General features: G+C 53.9%; 1 protein-coding gene across 1 annotated transcript in view; it reads right to left on the reverse strand.

Annotated features, from left to right (window-relative positions):
- The window catches only part of LOC139385632 (zinc finger protein neuro-d4-like), a 75,110-nt gene that overhangs the window by 34,621 nt on the left and 22,402 nt on the right, over positions 1 to 18,087 (reverse strand). The window contains exons 2-3 of the mRNA XM_071130862.1: positions 17,569 to 17,598; positions 16,060 to 16,220 (exon numbers count right to left, since the gene is read on the reverse strand). Of these exons, the coding sequence (XP_070986963.1) occupies positions 16,060 to 16,220; positions 17,569 to 17,598 (191 nt within the window). The remainder of the gene's footprint in view (positions 1 to 16,059; positions 16,221 to 17,568; positions 17,599 to 18,087) is intronic.

An 18,087-nucleotide genomic window follows, 5' to 3' on the forward strand; every position in this document is an offset into this window, starting at 1 on the left:
CAAACCTATACCTCCATCAGTCTCTGTGCTTGACAAACCTATACCTCCATCAGTCTCTGTGCTTGACAAACCTATACCTCCATCAGTCTCTGTGCTTGACAAACCTGTACCTCCATCAGTGTCTGTGCTTGACAAACCTATACCTCCATCAGTGTCTGTGCTTGACAAACCTATACCTCCATCAGTCTCTGTGCTTGACAAACCTATACCTCCATCAGTCTCTGTGCTTGACAAACCTGTACCTCCATCAGTCTCTGTGCTTGACAAACCTATACCTCCATCAGTCTCTGTGCTTGACAAACCTGTACCTCCATCAGTGTCTGTGCTTGACAAACCTATACCTCCATCAGTCTCTGTGCTTGACAAACCTATACCTCCATCAGTCTCTGTGCTTGACAAACCTATACCTCCATCAGTCTCTGTGCTTGACAAACCTGTACCTCCATCAGTGTCTGTGCTTGACAAACCTATACCTCCATCAGTCTCTGTGCTTGACAAACCTATACCCCCATCGGTCTCTGTGCTTGACAAACCTATACCTCCATCAGTCTCTGTGCTTGACAAACCTATACCTCCATCAGTCTCTGTGCTTGACAAACCTATACCTCCATCAGTCTCTGTGCTTGACAAACCTATACCTCCATCAGTCTCTGTGCTTGACAAACCTATACCTCCATCGGTCATTTATGTTAGTAAAAACAACACTGTGTCACTCATACACGCTCAAAACACACAAACAAACAAACTCTAAACTCTGTACACATGTACACATTCTGTACACTGATACTACATATAGGTGTGAGAGAGGGGGAGAGAGAAATATAGAGAGGGAGGAGAGGGGAGAGAGAAAGAGAGAGTGAGGGAGGAGAGGGGAGAGAGGAGGATAGAGTGAGGGAGGAGAGGGGAGAGAGAAAGATAGAGAGGAAGGAGAGGGGAGAGAGAAGTATAGAGTGAGGGAGGAGAGGGGAGAGAGGAGGATAGAGTGAGGGAGGAGAGGGGAGAGAGAAAGATAGAGAGGAAGGAGAGGGGAGAGATAAGGATAGAGTGAGGGAGGAGAGGGGAGAGATAAGGATAGAGTGAGGGAGAAAGATAGAGAGGAAGGAGAGAGAGATAAGGATAGAGTGAGAGAGAGGATAGAGTGAGGGAGGAGAGAGAGAGAAAGAGAGAGAGGAAGGAGAGGGGAGAGAGAAGGATAGAGTGAGTGAGGAGAGGGGAGATATAAGGATAGAGTGAGGGAGGAGAGGGGAGAGAGAAAGATGGAGAGGAAGGAGAGGGGAGAGAGAAGGATAGAGTGAGGGAGGAGAGGGGAGAGAGAAAGATAGAGGAAGGGAAGGAGAAGGATAGAGTGAGGGAGGAGAGGGGAGAGATAAGGATAGAGTGAGGGAGGAGAGGGGAGAGAGGGAGATAGAGTGAGGGAGGAGAGGTGAGAGATAAGGATAGAGTGAGGAGAGGGGAGAGAGAAAGAGAGAGGGAGGAGAGGGGAGAGAGAGAGAAGGATAGAGTGAGGGAGGAGAGGGGAGAGAGGAGGATAGAGTGAGGGAGGAGAGGGGAGAGAGAAAGAGAGAGAGGAAGGAGAGGGGAGAGAGAAGGATAGGTGTGAGAGAGGAGAGGGGAGAGAGAAAGAGAGTGGGAGGAGAGGGGAGAGAGGAGGATAGAGTGAGGGAGGAGAGGGGAGAGAGAAGGATAGAGTGAGGGAGGAGAAGGGAGAGAGAAGGATAGAGTGAGGGAGAAGAGGGGAGAGAGAAAGAGAGAGGGAGGAGAGGGGAGAGAGAAAGAGAGAGGGAGGAGAGGGGAGAGAGAAAGAGAGAGGGAGGAGAGGGGAGAGAGGAGGATAGAGTGAGGGAGGAGAGGGGAGAGAGAAAGAAAGAGAGGGAGGAGAGGGGAGAAAGAAGGATGTAGTGAGGGAGGAGAGGGGAGAGAGAAAGATAGAGAGGAAGGAGAAGGGAGAGAGAAGGATAGAGTGAGGGAGGAGAGGGGAGAGATAAGGATAGAGTGAGGGAGGAGAGGGGAGGGGAGAGAGAAAGAGAGAGGTAGGCGAGGGGAGAGAGAAAGATGGAGAGGAGAGAAAGAAAGGATAGAGAGGGAGGGAGGAGAGGGGAGAGAGAAAGAGAGAGGGAGGAGAGGGGAGAGAGAAAGAGAGAGGGAGGAGAGGGGAGAGAGAGAGAGAAGGATATAGTGAGGGAGGAGAGGGGAGAGAGGAGGATAGAGTGAGGGAGGAGAGGGGAGAGAGAAAGATAGAGAGGAAGGAGAGGGGAGAGAGAAGGATAGGTGTGAGAGAGGAGAGGGGAGAGAGAAAGAGAGAGGGAGGAGAGGGGAGAGAGGAGGATAGAGTGAGGGAGGAGAGGGGAGAGAGAAGGATAGAGTGAGGGAGGAGAAGGGAGAGAGAAGGATAGAGTGAGGGAGGAGAGGGGAGAGAGAAAGATAGAGAGGAAGGAGAGGGGAGAGAGAAGGATATAGTGAGGGAGGAGAGGGGAGAGAGGAGGATAGAGTGAGGGAGGAGAGGGGAGGGGACAAGGGAGGAGAGGGGAGAAAGAAGGATGTAGTGAGGGAGGAGAGGGGAGAGAGAAAGATAGAGAGGAAGGAGAAGGGAGAGAGAAGGATAGAGTGAGGGAGGAGAGGGGAGAGATAAGGATAGAGTGAGGGAGGAGAGGGGAGGGGAGAGAGAAAGAGAGAGGTAGGAGAGGGGAGAGAGGAGGATAGAGTGAGGGAGGAGAGGGGAGAGAGAAAGAGAGAGGGAGGAGAGGGGAGAGAGGAGGATAGAGTGAGGGAGGAGAGGGGAGAGAGAAGGATAGAGTGAGGGAGGAGAAGGGAGAGAGAAGGATAGAGTCAGGGAGGAGAGGGGAGAGAGAAAGATAGAGAGGAAGGAGAGGGGAGAGAGAAGGATAGAGTGAGGGAGGAGAGGGGAGAGAGGAGGATAGAGTAAGGGAGGACAGGGGAGGGGACAAGGGAGGAGAGGGGAGAAAGAAGGATGTAGTGAGGGAGGAGAGGGGAGAGAGAAAGATAGAGAGGAATGAGAAGGGAGAGAGAAGGATAGAGTGAGGGAGGAGAGGGGAGAGATAAGGATAGAGTGAGGGAGGAGAGGGGAGGGGAGAGAGAAAGAGAGAGGTAGGCGAGGGGAGAGAGAAAGATGGAGAGGAGAGAAAGAAATATAGAGTGAGGGAGGAGAGGGGAGAGAGAAAGAGAGAGGGAGGAGAGGGGAGAGAGAGAGAAGGATAGGTGTGAGAGAGGAGAGGGGAGAGAGAAAGAAGAAGGGAGAGAGAAAGATAGAGAGGAAGGAGAGGGGAGAGAGAAGGATAGGTGTGAGAGAGCTGAGGGGAGAGAGAAAGAGAGAGGGAGGAGAGGGGAGAGAGGAGGATAGAGTGAGGGAGGAGAGGGGAGAGAGAAGGATAGAGTGAGGGAGGAGAAGGGAGAGAGAAGGATAGAGTGAGGGAGGAGAGGGGAGAGAGGAAGATAGAGAGGAAGGAGAGGGAGAGAGAAGGATAGAGTGAGGGAGGAGTAGGGGAGAGATGAGGATAGAGTGAGGGAGGAGAGGGGAGGGGACAAGGGAGGAGAGGGGAGAAAGAAGGATGTAGTGAGGGAGGAGAGGGGAGAGAGAAAGATAGAGAGGAAGGAGCAGGGAGAGACAAGGATAGAGTGAGGGAGGAGAGGGGAGAGATAAGGATAGAGTGAGGGAGGAGAGGGGAGGGGAGAGAGAAAGAGAGAGGTAGGCGAGGGGAGAGAGAAAGATGGAGAGGAGAGAAAGAAATATAGAGTGAGGGAGGAGAGGGGAGAGAGAAGGATAGAGTGAGGGAGGGGAGGGGAGAGAGAAGGATAGAGTGAGGGATGAGAGGGGAGAGAGGAGGATAGAGTGAGGGAGGAGAGGGGAGAGAAAGGATAGAGTGAGGGAGGAGAGGGGAGAGAGAAAGAGAGAGGTAGGCGAGGGGAGAGAGAAAGATGGAGAGGAGAGAAAGAAATATAGAGTGAGGGAGGAGAGGGGAGAGAGAAAGAGAGAGGGAGGAGAGGCGAGAGAGAAAGAGAGAGGGAGGTTAGGGGAGAGAGCGAGAAGTATAGAGTGAGGGAGGAGAGGGGAGAGAGAAAGATAGAGAGGAAGGAGAGGGGAGAGAGAAGGATAGGTGTGAGAGAGGAGAGGGGAGAGAGGAGGATAGTGAGGGAGGGGAGGGGAGAGAGAAAGAGAGAGGGAGGAGAGGGGAGAGAGGAGGATAGAGTGAGGGAGGTGAGGGGAGAGAGAAAGATAGAGAGGAAGGAGAGGTGAGAGAGAAGGATAGGTGTGAGAGAGGAGATGGGAGAGAGAAAGAGAGAGGGAGGAGAGGGGAGAGAGGAGGATAGAGTGAGGGAGGAGAGGGGAGAGAGAAGGATAGAGTGAGGGAGGAGAAGGGAGAGAGAAGGATAGAGTGAGGGAGGAGAGGGGAGAGAGAAAGATAGAGAGGAAGGAGAGGGGAGAGAGAAGGATAGAGTGAGGGAAGAGAGGGGAGGGGACAAGGGAGGAGAGGGGAGAAAGAAGGATGTAGTGAGGGAGGAGAGGGGAGAGAGAAAGATAGAGAGGAAGGAGAGGGGAGAGAGAAGGATAGAGTGAGGGAGGAGAGGGGAGAGATAAGGATAGAGTGAGGGAGGAGAGGGGAGAGAGAAAGAGAGAGGTGGGCGAGGGGAGAGAGAAAGATGGAGAGGAGAGAAAGAAATATAGAGTGAGGGAAGAGAGGGGAGAGAGAAGGATAGAGTGAGAGAGGAGAGGGGAGAGAGAAGGAAAGTGAGGGAGGGGAGGGGAGAGAGAAAGAGAGAGGGAGGAGAGGGGAGAGAGAAAGAGAGAGGGAGGAGAGGGGAGAGAGAGAGAAGGATATAGTGAGGGAGGAGAGGGGAGAGAGGAGGATAGAGTGAGGGAGGAGAGGGGAGAGAGAAAGATAGAGAGGAAGGAGAGGGGAGAGAGAAGGATAGGTGTGAGAGAGGAGAGGGGAGAGAGAAGGATAGTGAGGGATGGGAGGGGAGAGAGAAAGATAGAGAGGAAGGAGAGGGGAGAGAGAAGGATATAGTGAGGGAGGAGAGGGGAGAGAGGAGGATAGAGTGAGGGAGGAGAGGGGAGGGGACAAGGGAGGAGAGGGGAGAAAGAAGGATGTAGTGAGGGAGGAGAGGGGAGAGAGAAAGATAGAGAGGAAGGAGAAGGGAGAGAGAAGGATAGAGTGAGGGAGGAGAGGGGAGAGATAAGGATAGAGTGAGGGAGGAGAGGGGAGGGGAGAGAGAAAGAGAGAGGTAGGAGAGGGGAGAGAGGAGGATAGAGTGAGGGAGGAGAGGGGAGAGAGAAAGAGAGAGGGAGGAGAGGGGAGAGAGGAGGATAGAGTGAGGGAGGAGAGGGGAGAGAGAAGGATAGAGTGAGGGAGGAGAAGGGAGAGAGAAGGATAGAGTCAGGGAGGAGAGGGGAGAGAGAAAGATAGAGAGGAAGGAGAGGGGAGAGAGAAGGATAGAGTGAGGGAGGAGAGGGGAGAGAGGAGGATAGAGTAAGGGAGGACAGGGGAGGGGACAAGGGAGGAGAGGGGAGAAAGAAGGATGTAGTGAGGGAGGAGAGGGGAGAGAGAAAGATAGAGAGGACTGAGAAGGGAGAGAGAAGGATAGAGTGAGGGAGGAGAGGGGAGAGATAAGGATAGAGTGAGGGAGGAGAGGGGAGGGGAGAGAGAAAGAGAGAGGTAGGCGAGGGGAGAGAGAAAGATGGAGAGGAGAGAAAGAAATATAGAGTGAGGGAGGAGAGGGGAGAGAGAAAGAGAGAGGGAGGAGAGGGGAGAGAGAGAGAAGGATAGGTGTGAGAGAGGAGAGGGGAGAGAGAAAGAAGAGGGGAGAGAGAAAGATAGAGAGGAAGGAGAGGGGAGAGAGAAGGATAGGTGTGAGAGAGGAGAGGGGAGAGAGAAAGAGAGAGGGAGGAGAGGGGAGAGAGGAGGATAGAGTGAGGGAGGAGAGGGGAGAGAGAAGGATAGAGTGAGGGAGGAGAAGGGAGAGAGAAGGATAGAGTGAGGGAGGAGAGGGGAGAGAGGAAGATAGAGAGGAAGGAGAGGGGAGAGAGAAGGATAGAGTGAGGGAGGATAGGGGAGAGATGAGGATAGAGTGAGGGAGGAGAGGGGAGGGGACAAGGGAGGAGAGGGGAGAAAGAAGGATGTAGTGAGGGAGGAGAGGGGAGAGAGAAAGATAGAGAGGAAGGAGCAGGGAGAGACAAGGATAGAGTGAGGGAGGAGAGGGGAGAGATAAGGATAGAGTGAGGGAGGAGAGGGGAGGGGAGAGAGAAAGAGAGAGGTAGGCGAGGGGAGAGAGAAAGATGGAGAGGAGAGAAAGAAATATAGAGTGAGGGAGGAGAGGGGAGAGAGAAGGATAGAGTGAGGGAGGGGAGGGGAGAGAGAAGGATAGAGTGAGGGATGAGAGGGGAGAGAGGAGGATAGAGTGAGGGAGGAGAGGGGAGAGAAAGGATAGAGTGAGGGAGGAGAGGGGAGAGAGAAAGAGAGAGGTAGGCGAGGGGAGAGAGAAAGATGGAGAGGAGAGAAAGAAATATAGAGTGAGGGAGGAGAGGGGAGAGAGAAAGAGAGAGGGAGGAGAGGCGAGAGAGAAAGAGAGAGGGAGGTTAGGGGAGAGAGCGAGAAGTATAGAGTGAGGGAGGAGAGGGGAGAGAGAAAGATAGAGAGGAAGGAGAGGGGAGAGAGAAGGATAGGTGTGAGAGAGGAGAGGGGAGAGAGGAGGATAGTGAGGGAGGGGAGGGGAGAGAGAAAGAGAGAGGGAGGAGAGGGGAGAGAGGAGGATAGAGTGAGGGAGGTGAGGGGAGAGAGAAAGATAGAGAGGAAGGAGAGGTGAGAGAGAAGGATAGGTGTGAGAGAGGAGATGGGAGAGAGAAAGAGAGAGGGAGGAGAGGGGAGAGAGGAGGATAGAGTGAGGGAGGAGAGGGGAGAGAGAAGGATAGAGTGAGGGAGGAGAAGGGAGAGAGAAGGATAGAGTGAGGGAGGAGAGGGGAGAGAGAAAGATAGAGAGGAAGGAGAGGGGAGAGAGAAGGATAGAGTGAGGGAAGAGAGGGGAGGGGACAAGGGAGGAGAGGGGAGAAAGAAGGATGTAGTGAGGGAGGAGAGGGGAGAGAGAAAGATAGAGAGGAAGGAGAGGGGAGAGAGAAGGATAGAGTGAGGGAGGAGAGGGGAGAGATAAGGATAGAGTGAGGGAGGAGAGGGGAGAGAGAAAGAGAGAGGTGGGCGAGGGGAGAGAGAAAGATGGAGAGGAGAGAAAGAAATATAGAGTGAGGGAAGAGAGGGGAGAGAGAAGGATAGAGTGAGAGAGGAGAGGGGAGAGAGAAGGAAAGTGAGGGAGGGGAGGGGAGAGAGAAAGAGAGAGGGAGGAGAGGGGAGAGAGAAAGAGAGAGGGAGGAGAGGGGAGAGAGAGAGAAGGATATAGTGAGGGAGGAGAGGGGAGAGAGGAGGATAGAGTGAGGGAGGAGAGGGGAGAGAGAAAGATAGAGAGGAAGGAGAGGGGAGAGAGAAGGATAGGTGTGAGAGAGGAGAGGGGAGAGAGAAGGATAGTGAGGGATGGGAGGGGAGAGAGAAAGAGATAGGGAGGAGAGGGGAGAGAGGAGGATAGAGTGAGGGAGGAGAGGGGAGAGAGAAAGATAGAGAGGAAGGAGAGGGGAGAGAGAAGGATAGGTGTGAGAGAGGAGAGGGGAGAGAGAAGGATAGAGTGAGGGAGGAGAGGGGAGAGAGAAAGAGAGAGGTAGGCGAGGGGAGAGAGAAGGATAGAGTGAGGGAGGCGAGGGGAGAAAGAAGGATAGAGTGAGGGAGGAGAGGGGAGAGAGGAGGATAGAGTGAGGGAGGAGGGGGAGACAGAGGGATAGAGTGAGGGAGGAGAGGGGAGAAAGAAGGATAGGGTGAGAGAGGAGAGGGGAGGGGACAAAGAAGGATATTGTGAGGGAGGAGAGGGGAGAAAGAAGGATGTAGTGAGGGAGGAGAGGGGAGAGAGAAGGATAGTGAGGAAGGAGAGGGGAGAGAGAAAGATAGAGTGAGGGAGGAGAGGGGAGAAAGGAGGATAGAGTGAGGGAAGAGAGGGGAGGGGACAAGGGAGGAGAGGGGAGAATGAAGGATGTAGTGAGGGAGGAGAGGGGAGAGAGAAAGATAGAGAGGAAGGAGAGGGGAGAGAGAAGGATAGAGTGAGGGAGTAGAGGGGAGAGATAAGGATAGAGTGAGGGAGGAGAGGGGAGAGAGAAGGATAGGTGTGAGAGAGGAGAGGGGAGAGAGAAAGAGAGAGGGAGGAGAGGGGAGAGAGGAGGATAGAGTGAGGGAGGAGAGGGGAGAGAGAAGGATAGAGTGAGGGAGGAGAAGGGAGAGAGAAGGATAGAGTGAGGGAGAAGAGGGGAGAGAGAAAGAGAGAGGGAGGAGAGGGGAGAGAGAAAGAGAGAGGGAGGAGAGGGGAGAGAGAAAGAGAGAGGGAGGAGAGGGGAGCGTGGAGGATAGAGTGAGGGAGGAGAGGGGAGAGAGAAAGAAAGAGAGGGAGGAGAGGGGAGAAAGAAGGATGTAGTGAGGGAGGAGAGGGGAGAGAGAAAGATAGAGAGGAAGGAGAAGGGAGAGAGAAGGATAGAGTGAGGGAGGAGAGGGGAGAGATAAGGATAGAGTGAGGGAGGAGAGGGGAGGGGAGAGAGAAAGAGAGAGGTAGGCGAGGGGAGAGAGAAAGATGGAGAGGAGAGAAAGAAATATAGAGAGAGGGAGGAGAGGGGAGAGAGAAAGAGAGAGGGAGGAGAGGGGAGAGAGAAAGAGAGAGGGAGGAGAGGGGAGAGAGAGAGAGAAGGATATAGTGAGGGAGGAGAGGGGAGAGAGGAGGATAGAGTGAGGGAGGAGAGGGGAGAGAGAAAGATAGAGAGGAAGGAGAGGGGAGAGAGAAGGATAGGTGTGAGAGAGGAGAGGGGAGAGAGAAAGAGAGAGGGAGGAGAGGGGAGAGAGGAGGATAGAGTGAGGGAGGAGAGGGGAGAGAGAAGGATAGAGTGAGGGAGGAGAAGGGAGAGAGAAGGATAGAGTGAGGGAGGAGAGGGGAGAGAGAAAGATAGAGAGGAAGGAGAGGGGAGAGAGAAGGATATAGTGAGGGAGGAGAGGGGAGAGAGGAGGATAGAGTGAGGGAGGAGAGGGGAGGGGACAAGGGAGGAGAGGGGAGAAAGAAGGATGTAGTGAGGGAGGAGAGGGGAGAGAGAAAGATAGAGAGGAAGGAGAAGGGAGAGAGAAGGATAGAGTGAGGGAGGAGAGGGGAGAGATAAGGATAGAGTGAGGGAGGAGAGGGGAGGGGAGAGAGAAAGAGAGAGGTAGGAGAGGGGAGAGAGGAGGATAGAGTGAGGGAGGAGAGGGGAGAGAGAAAGAGAGAGGGAGGAGAGGGGAGAGAGGAGGATAGAGTGAGGGAGGAGAGGGGAGAGAGAAGGATAGAGTGAGGGAGGAGAAGGGAGAGAGAAGGATAGAGTCAGGGAGGAGAGGGGAGAGAGAAAGATAGAGAGGAAGGAGAGGGGAGAGAGAAGGATAGAGTGAGGGAGGAGAGGGGAGAGAGGAGGATAGAGTAAGGGAGGACAGGGGAGGGGACAAGGGAGGAGAGGGGAGAAAGAAGGATGTAGTGAGGGAGGAGAGGGGAGAGAGAAAGATAGAGAGGAATGAGAAGGGAGAGAGAAGGATAGAGTGAGGGAGGAGAGGGGAGAGATAAGGATAGAGTGAGGGAGGAGAGGGGAGGGGAGAGAGAAAGAGAGAGGTAGGCGAGGGGAGAGAGAAAGATGGAGAGGAGAGAAAGAAATATAGAGTGAGGGAGGAGAGGGGAGAGAGAAAGAGAGAGGGAGGAGAGGGGAGAGAGAGAGAAGGATAGGTGTGAGAGAGGAGAGGGGAGAGAGAAAGAAGAAGGGAGAGAGAAAGATAGAGAGGAAGGAGAGGGGAGAGAGAAGGATAGGTGTGAGAGAGCTGAGGGGAGAGAGAAAGAGAGAGGGAGGAGAGGGGAGAGAGGAGGATAGAGTGAGGGAGGAGAGGGGAGAGAGAAGGATAGAGTGAGGGAGGAGAGGGGAGAGAGAAGGATAGAGTGAGGGAGGAGAGGGGAGAGAGGAAGATAGAGAGGAAGGAGAGGGGAGAGAGAAGGATAGAGTGAGGGAGGATAGGGGAGAGATGAGGATAGAGTGAGGGAGGAGAGGGGAGGGGACAAGGGAGGAGAGGGGAGAAAGAAGGATGTAGTGAGGGAGGAGAGGGGAGAGAGAAAGATAGAGAGGAAGGAGCAGGGAGAGACAAGGATAGAGTGAGGGAGGAGAGGGGAGAGATAAGGATAGAGTGAGGGAGGAGAGGGGAGGGGAGAGAGAAAGAGAGAGGTAGGCGAGGGGAGAGAGAAAGATGGAGAGGAGAGAAAGAAATATAGAGTGAGGGAGGAGAGGGGAGAGAGAAGGATAGAGTGAGGGAGGGGAGGGGAGAGAGAAGGATAGAGTGAGGGATGAGAGGGGAGAGAGGAGGATAGAGTGAGGGAGGAGAGGGGAGAGAAAGGATAGAGTGAGGGAGGAGAGGGGAGAGAGAAAGAGAGAGGTAGGCGAGGGGAGAGAGAAAGATGGAGAGGAGAGAAAGAAATATAGAGTGAGGGAGGAGAGGGGAGAGAGAAAGAGAGAGGGAGGAGAGGCGAGAGAGAAAGAGAGAGGGAGGTTAGGGGAGAGAGCGAGAAGTATAGAGTGAGGGAGGAGAGGGGAGAGAGAAAGATAGAGAGGAAGGAGAGGGGAGAGAGAAGGATAGGTGTGAGAGAGGAGAGGGGAGAGAGGAGGATAGTGAGGGAGGGGAGGGGAGAGAGAAAGAGAGAGGGAGGAGAGGGGAGAGAGGAGGATAGAGTGAGGGAGGTGAGGGGAGAGAGAAAGATAGAGAGGAAGGAGAGGTGAGAGAGAAGGATAGGTGTGAGAGAGGAGATGGGAGAGAGAAAGAGAGAGGGAGGAGAGGGGAGAGAGGAGGATAGAGTGAGGGAGGAGAGGGGAGAGAGAAGGATAGAGTGAGGGAGGAGAAGGGAGAGAGAAGGATAGAGTGAGGGAGGAGAGGGGAGAGAGAAAGATAGAGAGGAAGGAGAGGGGAGAGAGAAGGATAGAGTGAGGGAAGAGAGGGGAGGGGACAAGGGAGGAGAGGGGAGAAAGAAGGATGTAGTGAGGGAGGAGAGGGGAGAGAGAAAGATAGAGAGGAAGGAGAGGGGAGAGAGAAGGATAGAGTGAGGGAGGAGAGGGGAGAGATAAGGATAGAGTGAGGGAGGAGAGGGGAGAGAGAAAGAGAGAGGTGGGCGAGGGGAGAGAGAAAGATGGAGAGGAGAGAAAGAAATATAGAGTGAGGGAAGAGAGGGGAGAGAGAAGGATAGAGTGAGAGAGGAGAGGGGAGAGAGAAGGAAAGTGAGGGAGGGGAGGGGAGAGAGAAAGAGAGAGGGAGGAGAGGGGAGAGAGAAAGAGAGAGGGAGGAGAGGGGAGAGAGAGAGAAGGATATAGTGAGGGAGGAGAGGGGAGAGAGGAGGATAGAGTGAGGGAGGAGAGGGGAGAGAGAAAGATAGAGAGGAAGGAGAGGGGAGAGAGAAGGATAGGTGTGAGAGAGGAGAGGGGAGAGAGAAGGATAGTGAGGGATGGGAGGGGAGAGAGAAAGATAGAGAGGAAGGAGAGGGGAGAGAGAAGGATATAGTGAGGGAGGAGAGGGGAGAGAGGAGGATAGAGTGAGGGAGGAGAGGGGAGGGGACAAGGGAGGAGAGGGGAGAAAGAAGGATGTAGTGAGGGAGGAGAGGGGAGAGAGAAAGATAGAGAGGAAGGAGAAGGGAGAGAGAAGGATAGAGTGAGGGAGGAGAGGGGAGAGATAAGGATAGAGTGAGGGAGGAGAGGGGAGGGGAGAGAGAAAGAGAGAGGTAGGAGAGGGGAGAGAGGAGGATAGAGTGAGGGAGGAGAGGGGAGAGAGAAAGAGAGAGGGAGGAGAGGGGAGAGAGGAGGATAGAGTGAGGGAGGAGAGGGGAGAGAGAAGGATAGAGTGAGGGAGGAGAAGGGAGAGAGAAGGATAGAGTCAGGGAGGAGAGGGGAGAGAGAAAGATAGAGAGGAAGGAGAGGGGAGAGAGAAGGATAGAGTGAGGGAGGAGAGGGGAGAGAGGAGGATAGAGTAAGGGAGGACAGGGGCGGGGACAAGGGAGGAGAGGGGAGAAAGAAGGATGTAGTGAGGGAGGAGAGGGGAGAGAGAAAGATAGAGAGGAATGAGAAGGGAGAGAGAAGGATAGAGTGAGGGAGGAGAGGGGAGAGATAAGGATAGAGTGAGGGAGGAGAGGGGAGGGGAGAGAGAAAGAGAGAGGTAGGCGAGGGGAGAGAGAAAGATGGAGAGGAGAGAAAGAAATATAGAGTGAGGGAGGAGAGGGGAGAGAGAAAGAGAGAGGGAGGAGAGTGGGGAGAGAGAGAGAAGGATAGGTGTGAGAGAGGAGAGGGGAGAGAGAAAGAAGAGGGGAGAGAGAAAGATAGAGAGGAAGTAGAGGGGAGAGAGAAGGATAGGTGTGAGAGAGGAGAGGGGAGAGAGAAAGAGAGAGGGAGGAGAGGGGAGAGAGGAGGATAGAGTGAGGGAGGAGAGGGGAGAGAGAAGGATAGAGTGAGGGAGGAGAAGGGAGAGAGAAGGATAGAGTGAGGGAGGAGAGGGGAGAGAGGAAGATAGAGAGGAAGGAGAGGGGAGAGAGAAGGATAGAGTGAGGGAGGATAGGGGAGAGATGAGGATAGAGTGAGGGAGGAGAGGGGAGGGGACAAGGGAGGAGTGGGAGAAAGAAGGATGTAGTGAGGGAGGAGAGGGGAGAGAGAAAGATAGAGAGGAAGGAGCAGGGAGAGACAAGGATAGAGTGAGGGAGGAGAGGGGAGAGATAAGGATAGAGTGAGGGAGGAGAGGGGAGGGGAGAGAGAAAGAGAGAGGTAGGCGAGGGGAGAGAGAAAGATGGAGAGGAGAGAAAGAAATATAGAGTGAGGGAGGAGAGGGGAGAGAGAAGGATAGAGTGAGGGAGGGGAGGGGAGAGAGAAGGATAGAGTGAGGGATGAGAGGGGAGAGAGGAGGATAGAGTGAGGGAGGAGAGGGGAGAGAAAGGATAGAGTGAGGGAGGAGAGGGGAGAGAGAAAGAGAGAGGTAGGCGAGGGGAGAGAGAAAGATGGAGAGGAGAGAAAGAAATATAGAGTGAGGGAGGAGAGGGGAGAGAGAAAGAGAGAGGGAGGAGAGGCGAGAGAGAAAGAGAGAGGGAGGTTAGGGGAGAGAGCGAGAAGTATAGAGTGAGGGAGGAGAGGGGAGAGAGAAAGATAGAGAGGAAGGAGAGGGGAGAGAGAAGGATAGGTGTGAGAGAGGAGAGGGGAGAGAGGAGGATAGTGAGGGAGGGGAGGGGAGAGAGAAAGAGAGAGGGAGGAGAGGGGAGAGAGGAGGATAGAGTGAGGGAGGTGAGGGGAGAGAGAAAGATAGAGAGGAAGGAGAGGTGAGAGAGAAGGATAGGTGTGAGAGAGGAGATGGGAGAGAGAAAGAGAGAGGGAGGAGAGGGGAGAGAGGAGGATAGAGTGAGGGAGGAGAGGGGAGAGAGAAGGATAGAGTGAGGGAGGAGAAGGGAGAGAGAAGGATAGAGTGAGGGAGGAGAGGGGAGAGAGAAAGATAGAGAGGAAGGAGAGGGGAGAGAGAAGGATAGAGTGAGGGAAGAGAGGGGAGGGGACAAGGGAGGAGAGGGGAGAAAGAAGGATGTAGTGAGGGAGGAGAGGGGAGAGAGAAAGATAGAGAGGAAGGAGAGGGGAGAGAGAAGGATAGAGTGAGGGAGGAGAGGGGAGAGATAAGGATAGAGTGAGGGAGGAGAGGGGAGAGAGAAAGAGAGAGGTGGGCGAGGGGAGAGAGAAAGATGGAGAGGAGAGAAAGAAATATAGAGTGAGGGAAGAGAGGGGAGAGAGAAGGATAGAGTGAGAGAGGAGAGGGGAGAGAGAAGGAAAGTGAGGGAGGGGAGGGGAGAGAGAAAGAGAGAGGGAGGAGAGGGGAGAGAGAAAGAGAGAGGGAGGAGAGGGGAGAGAGAGAGAAGGATATAGTGAGGGAGGAGAGGGGAGAGAGGAGGATAGAGTGAGGGAGGAGAGGGGAGAGAGAAAGATAGAGAGGAAGGAGAGGGGAGAGAGAAGGATAGGTGTGAGAGAGGAGAGGGGAGAGAGAAGGATAGTGAGGGATGGGAGGGGAGAGAGAAAGAGATAGGGAGGAGAGGGGAGAGAGGAGGATAGAGTGAGGGAGGAGAGGGGAGAGAGAAAGATAGAGAGGAAGGAGAGGGGAGAGAGAAGGATAGGTGTGAGAGAGGAGAGGGGAGAGAGAAGGATAGAGTGAGGGAGGAGAGGGGAGAGAGAAAGAGAGAGGTAGGCGAGGGGAGAGAGAAGGATAGAGTGAGGGAGGCGAGGGGAGAAAGAAGGATAGAGTGAGGGAGGAGAGGGGAGAGAGGAGGATAGAGTGAGGGAGGAGGGGGAGACAGAGGGATAGAGTGAGGGAGGAGAGGGGAGAAAGAAGGATAGAGTGAGAGAGGAGAGGGGAGGGGACAAAGAAGGATATTGTGAGGGAGGAGAGGGGAGAAAGAAGGATGTAGTGAGGGAGGAGAGGGGAGAGAGAAGGATAGTGAGGAAGGAGAGGGGAGAGAGAAAGATAGAGTGAGGGAGGAGAGGGGAGAAAGGAGGATAGAGTGAGGGAAGAGAGGGGAGGGGACAAGGGAGGAGAGGGGAGAAAGAAGGATGTAGTGAGGGAGGAGAGGGGAGAGAGAAAGATAGAGAGGAAGGAGAGGGGAGAGAGAAGGATAGAGTGAGGGAGTAGAGGGGAGAGATAAGGATAGAGTGAGGGAGGAGAGGGGAGAGAGAAAGAGAGAGGTGGGCGAGGGGAGAGAGAAAGATGGAGAGGAGAGAAAGAAATATAGAGTGAGGGAAGAGAGGGGAGAGAGAAGGATAGAGTGAGAGAGGAGAGGGGAGAGAGAAGGAAAGTGAGGGAGGGGAGGGGAGAGAGAAAGAGAGAGGGAGGAGAGGGGAGAGAGAAAGAGAGAGGGAGGAGAGGGGAGAGAGAGAGAAGGATATAGTGAGGGAGGAGAGGGGAGAGAGGAGGATAGAGTGAGGGAGGAGAGGGGAGAGAGAAAGATAGAGAGGAAGGAGAGGGGAGAGAGAAGGATAGGTGTGAGAGAGGAGAGGGGAAAGAGAAGGATAGTGAGGGATGGGAGGGGAGAGAGAAAGAGATAGGGAGGAGAGGGGAGAGAGGATGATAGAGTGAGGGAGGAGAGGGGAGAGAGAAAGATAGAGAGGAAGGAGAGGGGAGAGAGAAGGATAGGTGTGAGAGAGGAGAGGGGAGAGAGAAGGATAGAGTGAGGGAGGAGAGGGGAGAGAGAAAGAGAGAGGTAGGCGAGGGGAGAGAGAAGGATAGAGTGAGGGAGGCGAGGGGAGAAAGAAGGATAGAGTGAGGGAGGAGAGGGGAGAGAGGAGGATAGAGTGAGGGAGGAGGGGGAGACAGAGGGATAGAGTGAGGGAGGAGAGGGGAGAAAGAAGGATAGAGTGAGAGAGGAGAGGCGAGGGGACAAAGAAGGATGTAGTGAGGGAGGAGAGGGGAGAGAGAAGGATAGTGAGGAAGGAGAGGGGAGAGAGAAAGATAGAGTGAGGGAGGAGAGGGGAGAGAGAAAGATGGGGAGAGAAATATAGAGGGAGGAGAGGGGAGAGAGGAAGATAGAGAGAGGGAGTAGAGGTGAGAGAGAAAGATAGAGAGAGGAGAGGGGAGAGAGAAAGATAGAGAGAGGGAGAAGAGGGGATAGAGAACAATAGAGAGAGGGAGAAGAGGGGAGAGAGAACGATAGAGAGAGGGAGAAGATGGGAGAACAACACAGAGGACACAGGGCTGCTGAGAGCAGAGGAGAACTGAACTCAGAACGCCTGGAGGCTGTGTTCCAGACCTCCCTACCCCAGGCCTCATACCTCTTCATGCTGCCTCTTACCCTGTGTTTTGTTACAGGGCTTCATGCATTGGAACACACTCTAACATGCTGTCCACGAACACACACGCGCACATGCACGCAGCCTAGACCTCACACACGCACAAGGACAGACACACACACACACACCTGGGCCGCGGTGGTTCTTCTCCATCCAGATGTAGCAGTTGCTCTGTGCCACGCCGGTCTGGGAGTCCAGGAAGGGCAGGCGCATGGAGCGCTCAGCACACAGGCGGGCATTGTAGCTGCGGCAGTGCTCGATGGCCTCTCTGTAGAACTCCTCGCCCAGACTGGCACAGACAGGGTGGCACACAACGGGCACAGGGAGGCAAGAGAGAGACACAGAGCCCTGTTAACCTAGGTCATTTCACTTCAGGACCCACACGTCGACATTGCATTAAAAACACTCTACAGTGAGAAAGTGAAGATGGGGAATCTGTTTTTCCAAAGTACAGTATCATTCTTTTGTCTCTCTCTGGGTCTGGTCGTGGGTTTCTCAGAAGACCTGGGCTGTGTGGTGCCAGGGCATGTAGAGACTCATCAGAAGGACCTGGGCTGTGTGGTGCCAGGGCACGTAGAGACTCATCAGAAGAACCTGGGCTGTGTGGTGCCAGGGCATGTAGAGACTCATCAGAAGGACCTGGGCTGTGTGGTACCAGGGCATGTAGAGACTCATCAGAAGGACCTGGGCTGTGTGGTGCCAGGGCATGTAGAGACTCATCAGAAGGACCTGGGCTGTGTGGTACCAGGGCACGTAGAGACTTATCAGAAGGACCTGGGCTGTGTGGTGCCAGGGCATGTAGAGACTCATCAGAAGGACCTGGGCTGTGTGGTGCCAGGGCATGTAGAGACTCATCAGAAGGACCTGGGCTATGTGGTGCCAGGGCATGTAGAGACTCATCAGAAGGACCTGGGCTGTGTGGTACCAGGGCATGTAGAGACTCATCAGAAGGACCTGGGCTGTGTGGTGCCAGGGCATGTAGAGACTCATCAGAAGGACCTGGGCTGTGTGGTGCCAGGGCACGTAGAGACTCATCAGAAGGACCTGGGCTGTCTGGTGGGCTCAGAAGGACCTGGGCTGTCTGGTGCCAGGGCACGTAGAGACTCATCAGAAGGACCTGGGCTGTGTGGTGCCAGGGCACGTAGAGACTCATCAGAAGGACCTGGGCTGTCTGGTGCCAGGGCACATAGAGACTCATCAGAAGGACCTGGGCTGTCTGGTGCCAGGGCATGTAGAGACTCATCAGAAGGACCTGGGCTGTGTGGTGCCAGGGCACGTAGAGACTCATCAGAAGTGAAACGCACAAACAGTGCATGTAGTGACACATGAAAGGTGAGACACAGTGCTCTGAATGTGTGAACGGAGCGAGGAAATCAGCGTCGCCGAATGAGGTAGAATAGAACTGTTCACTGCTAGACAACATAATGTCAGTGGTGTGTGTGTGTGTGTTGTACATGTGGGCACTTGATGGTAAATATGTGTGTGTATTTGTACTGTAAGTGAATGCAAGTCTATGTAGTACATGTAACTGTGTATCCTGTAGAGTTTATTTAGTCTGTTATCTTGTGCAACCATCTCCTCCCCTGCCCCTCCTCCCCCCCTTCTCCCTCCGCCCCTCCTCCCCTCCTCCTCCTTACCTGTTCTTAATGACGGATCCTCCAGACTGCCTGTGAACACAAAGATAGAGGGCCACTGTGAGTCACTGCCTTCCTCCTCTCCTTCCCTCCTCTCCTTCGCTCCTGTACATCACCGATGTTATTCCTGGTGCTTCTCTAACAGTCACAACACCAAGGTTGCCAGCCATGGCAGACATTCAGTATATTGTTCTTACAGTGCATAGTATATAGGATCACTACCATACAACATACAGTATATAGGAGCACAACCATACAACATACATTATATAGGATCAGAACCATACAACATACAGTATATAGGATCACAACCATACAACACACAGTATATAGGATCACAACCATACAACATACAGTATATAGGATCACAATTGTTACGTTCCCCAGTTTATGTGTTGTAGGTTGTGTATTTGCATGTGTTTTATTTCAGGAAATGGCTTCCTGAAATCCCTCAAGCAGCTGATTGGTCGACTCCAAGGCTAATTGGAGAGCTGACCCCGCCCCCTCGTCAAGACACAGCTG

The sequence above is a fragment of the Oncorhynchus clarkii genome, chromosome 27 (assembly GCF_045791955.1).
Source record: "Oncorhynchus clarkii lewisi isolate Uvic-CL-2024 chromosome 27, UVic_Ocla_1.0, whole genome shotgun sequence".
NCBI lineage: Eukaryota > Metazoa > Chordata > Actinopteri > Salmoniformes > Salmonidae > Oncorhynchus > Oncorhynchus clarkii.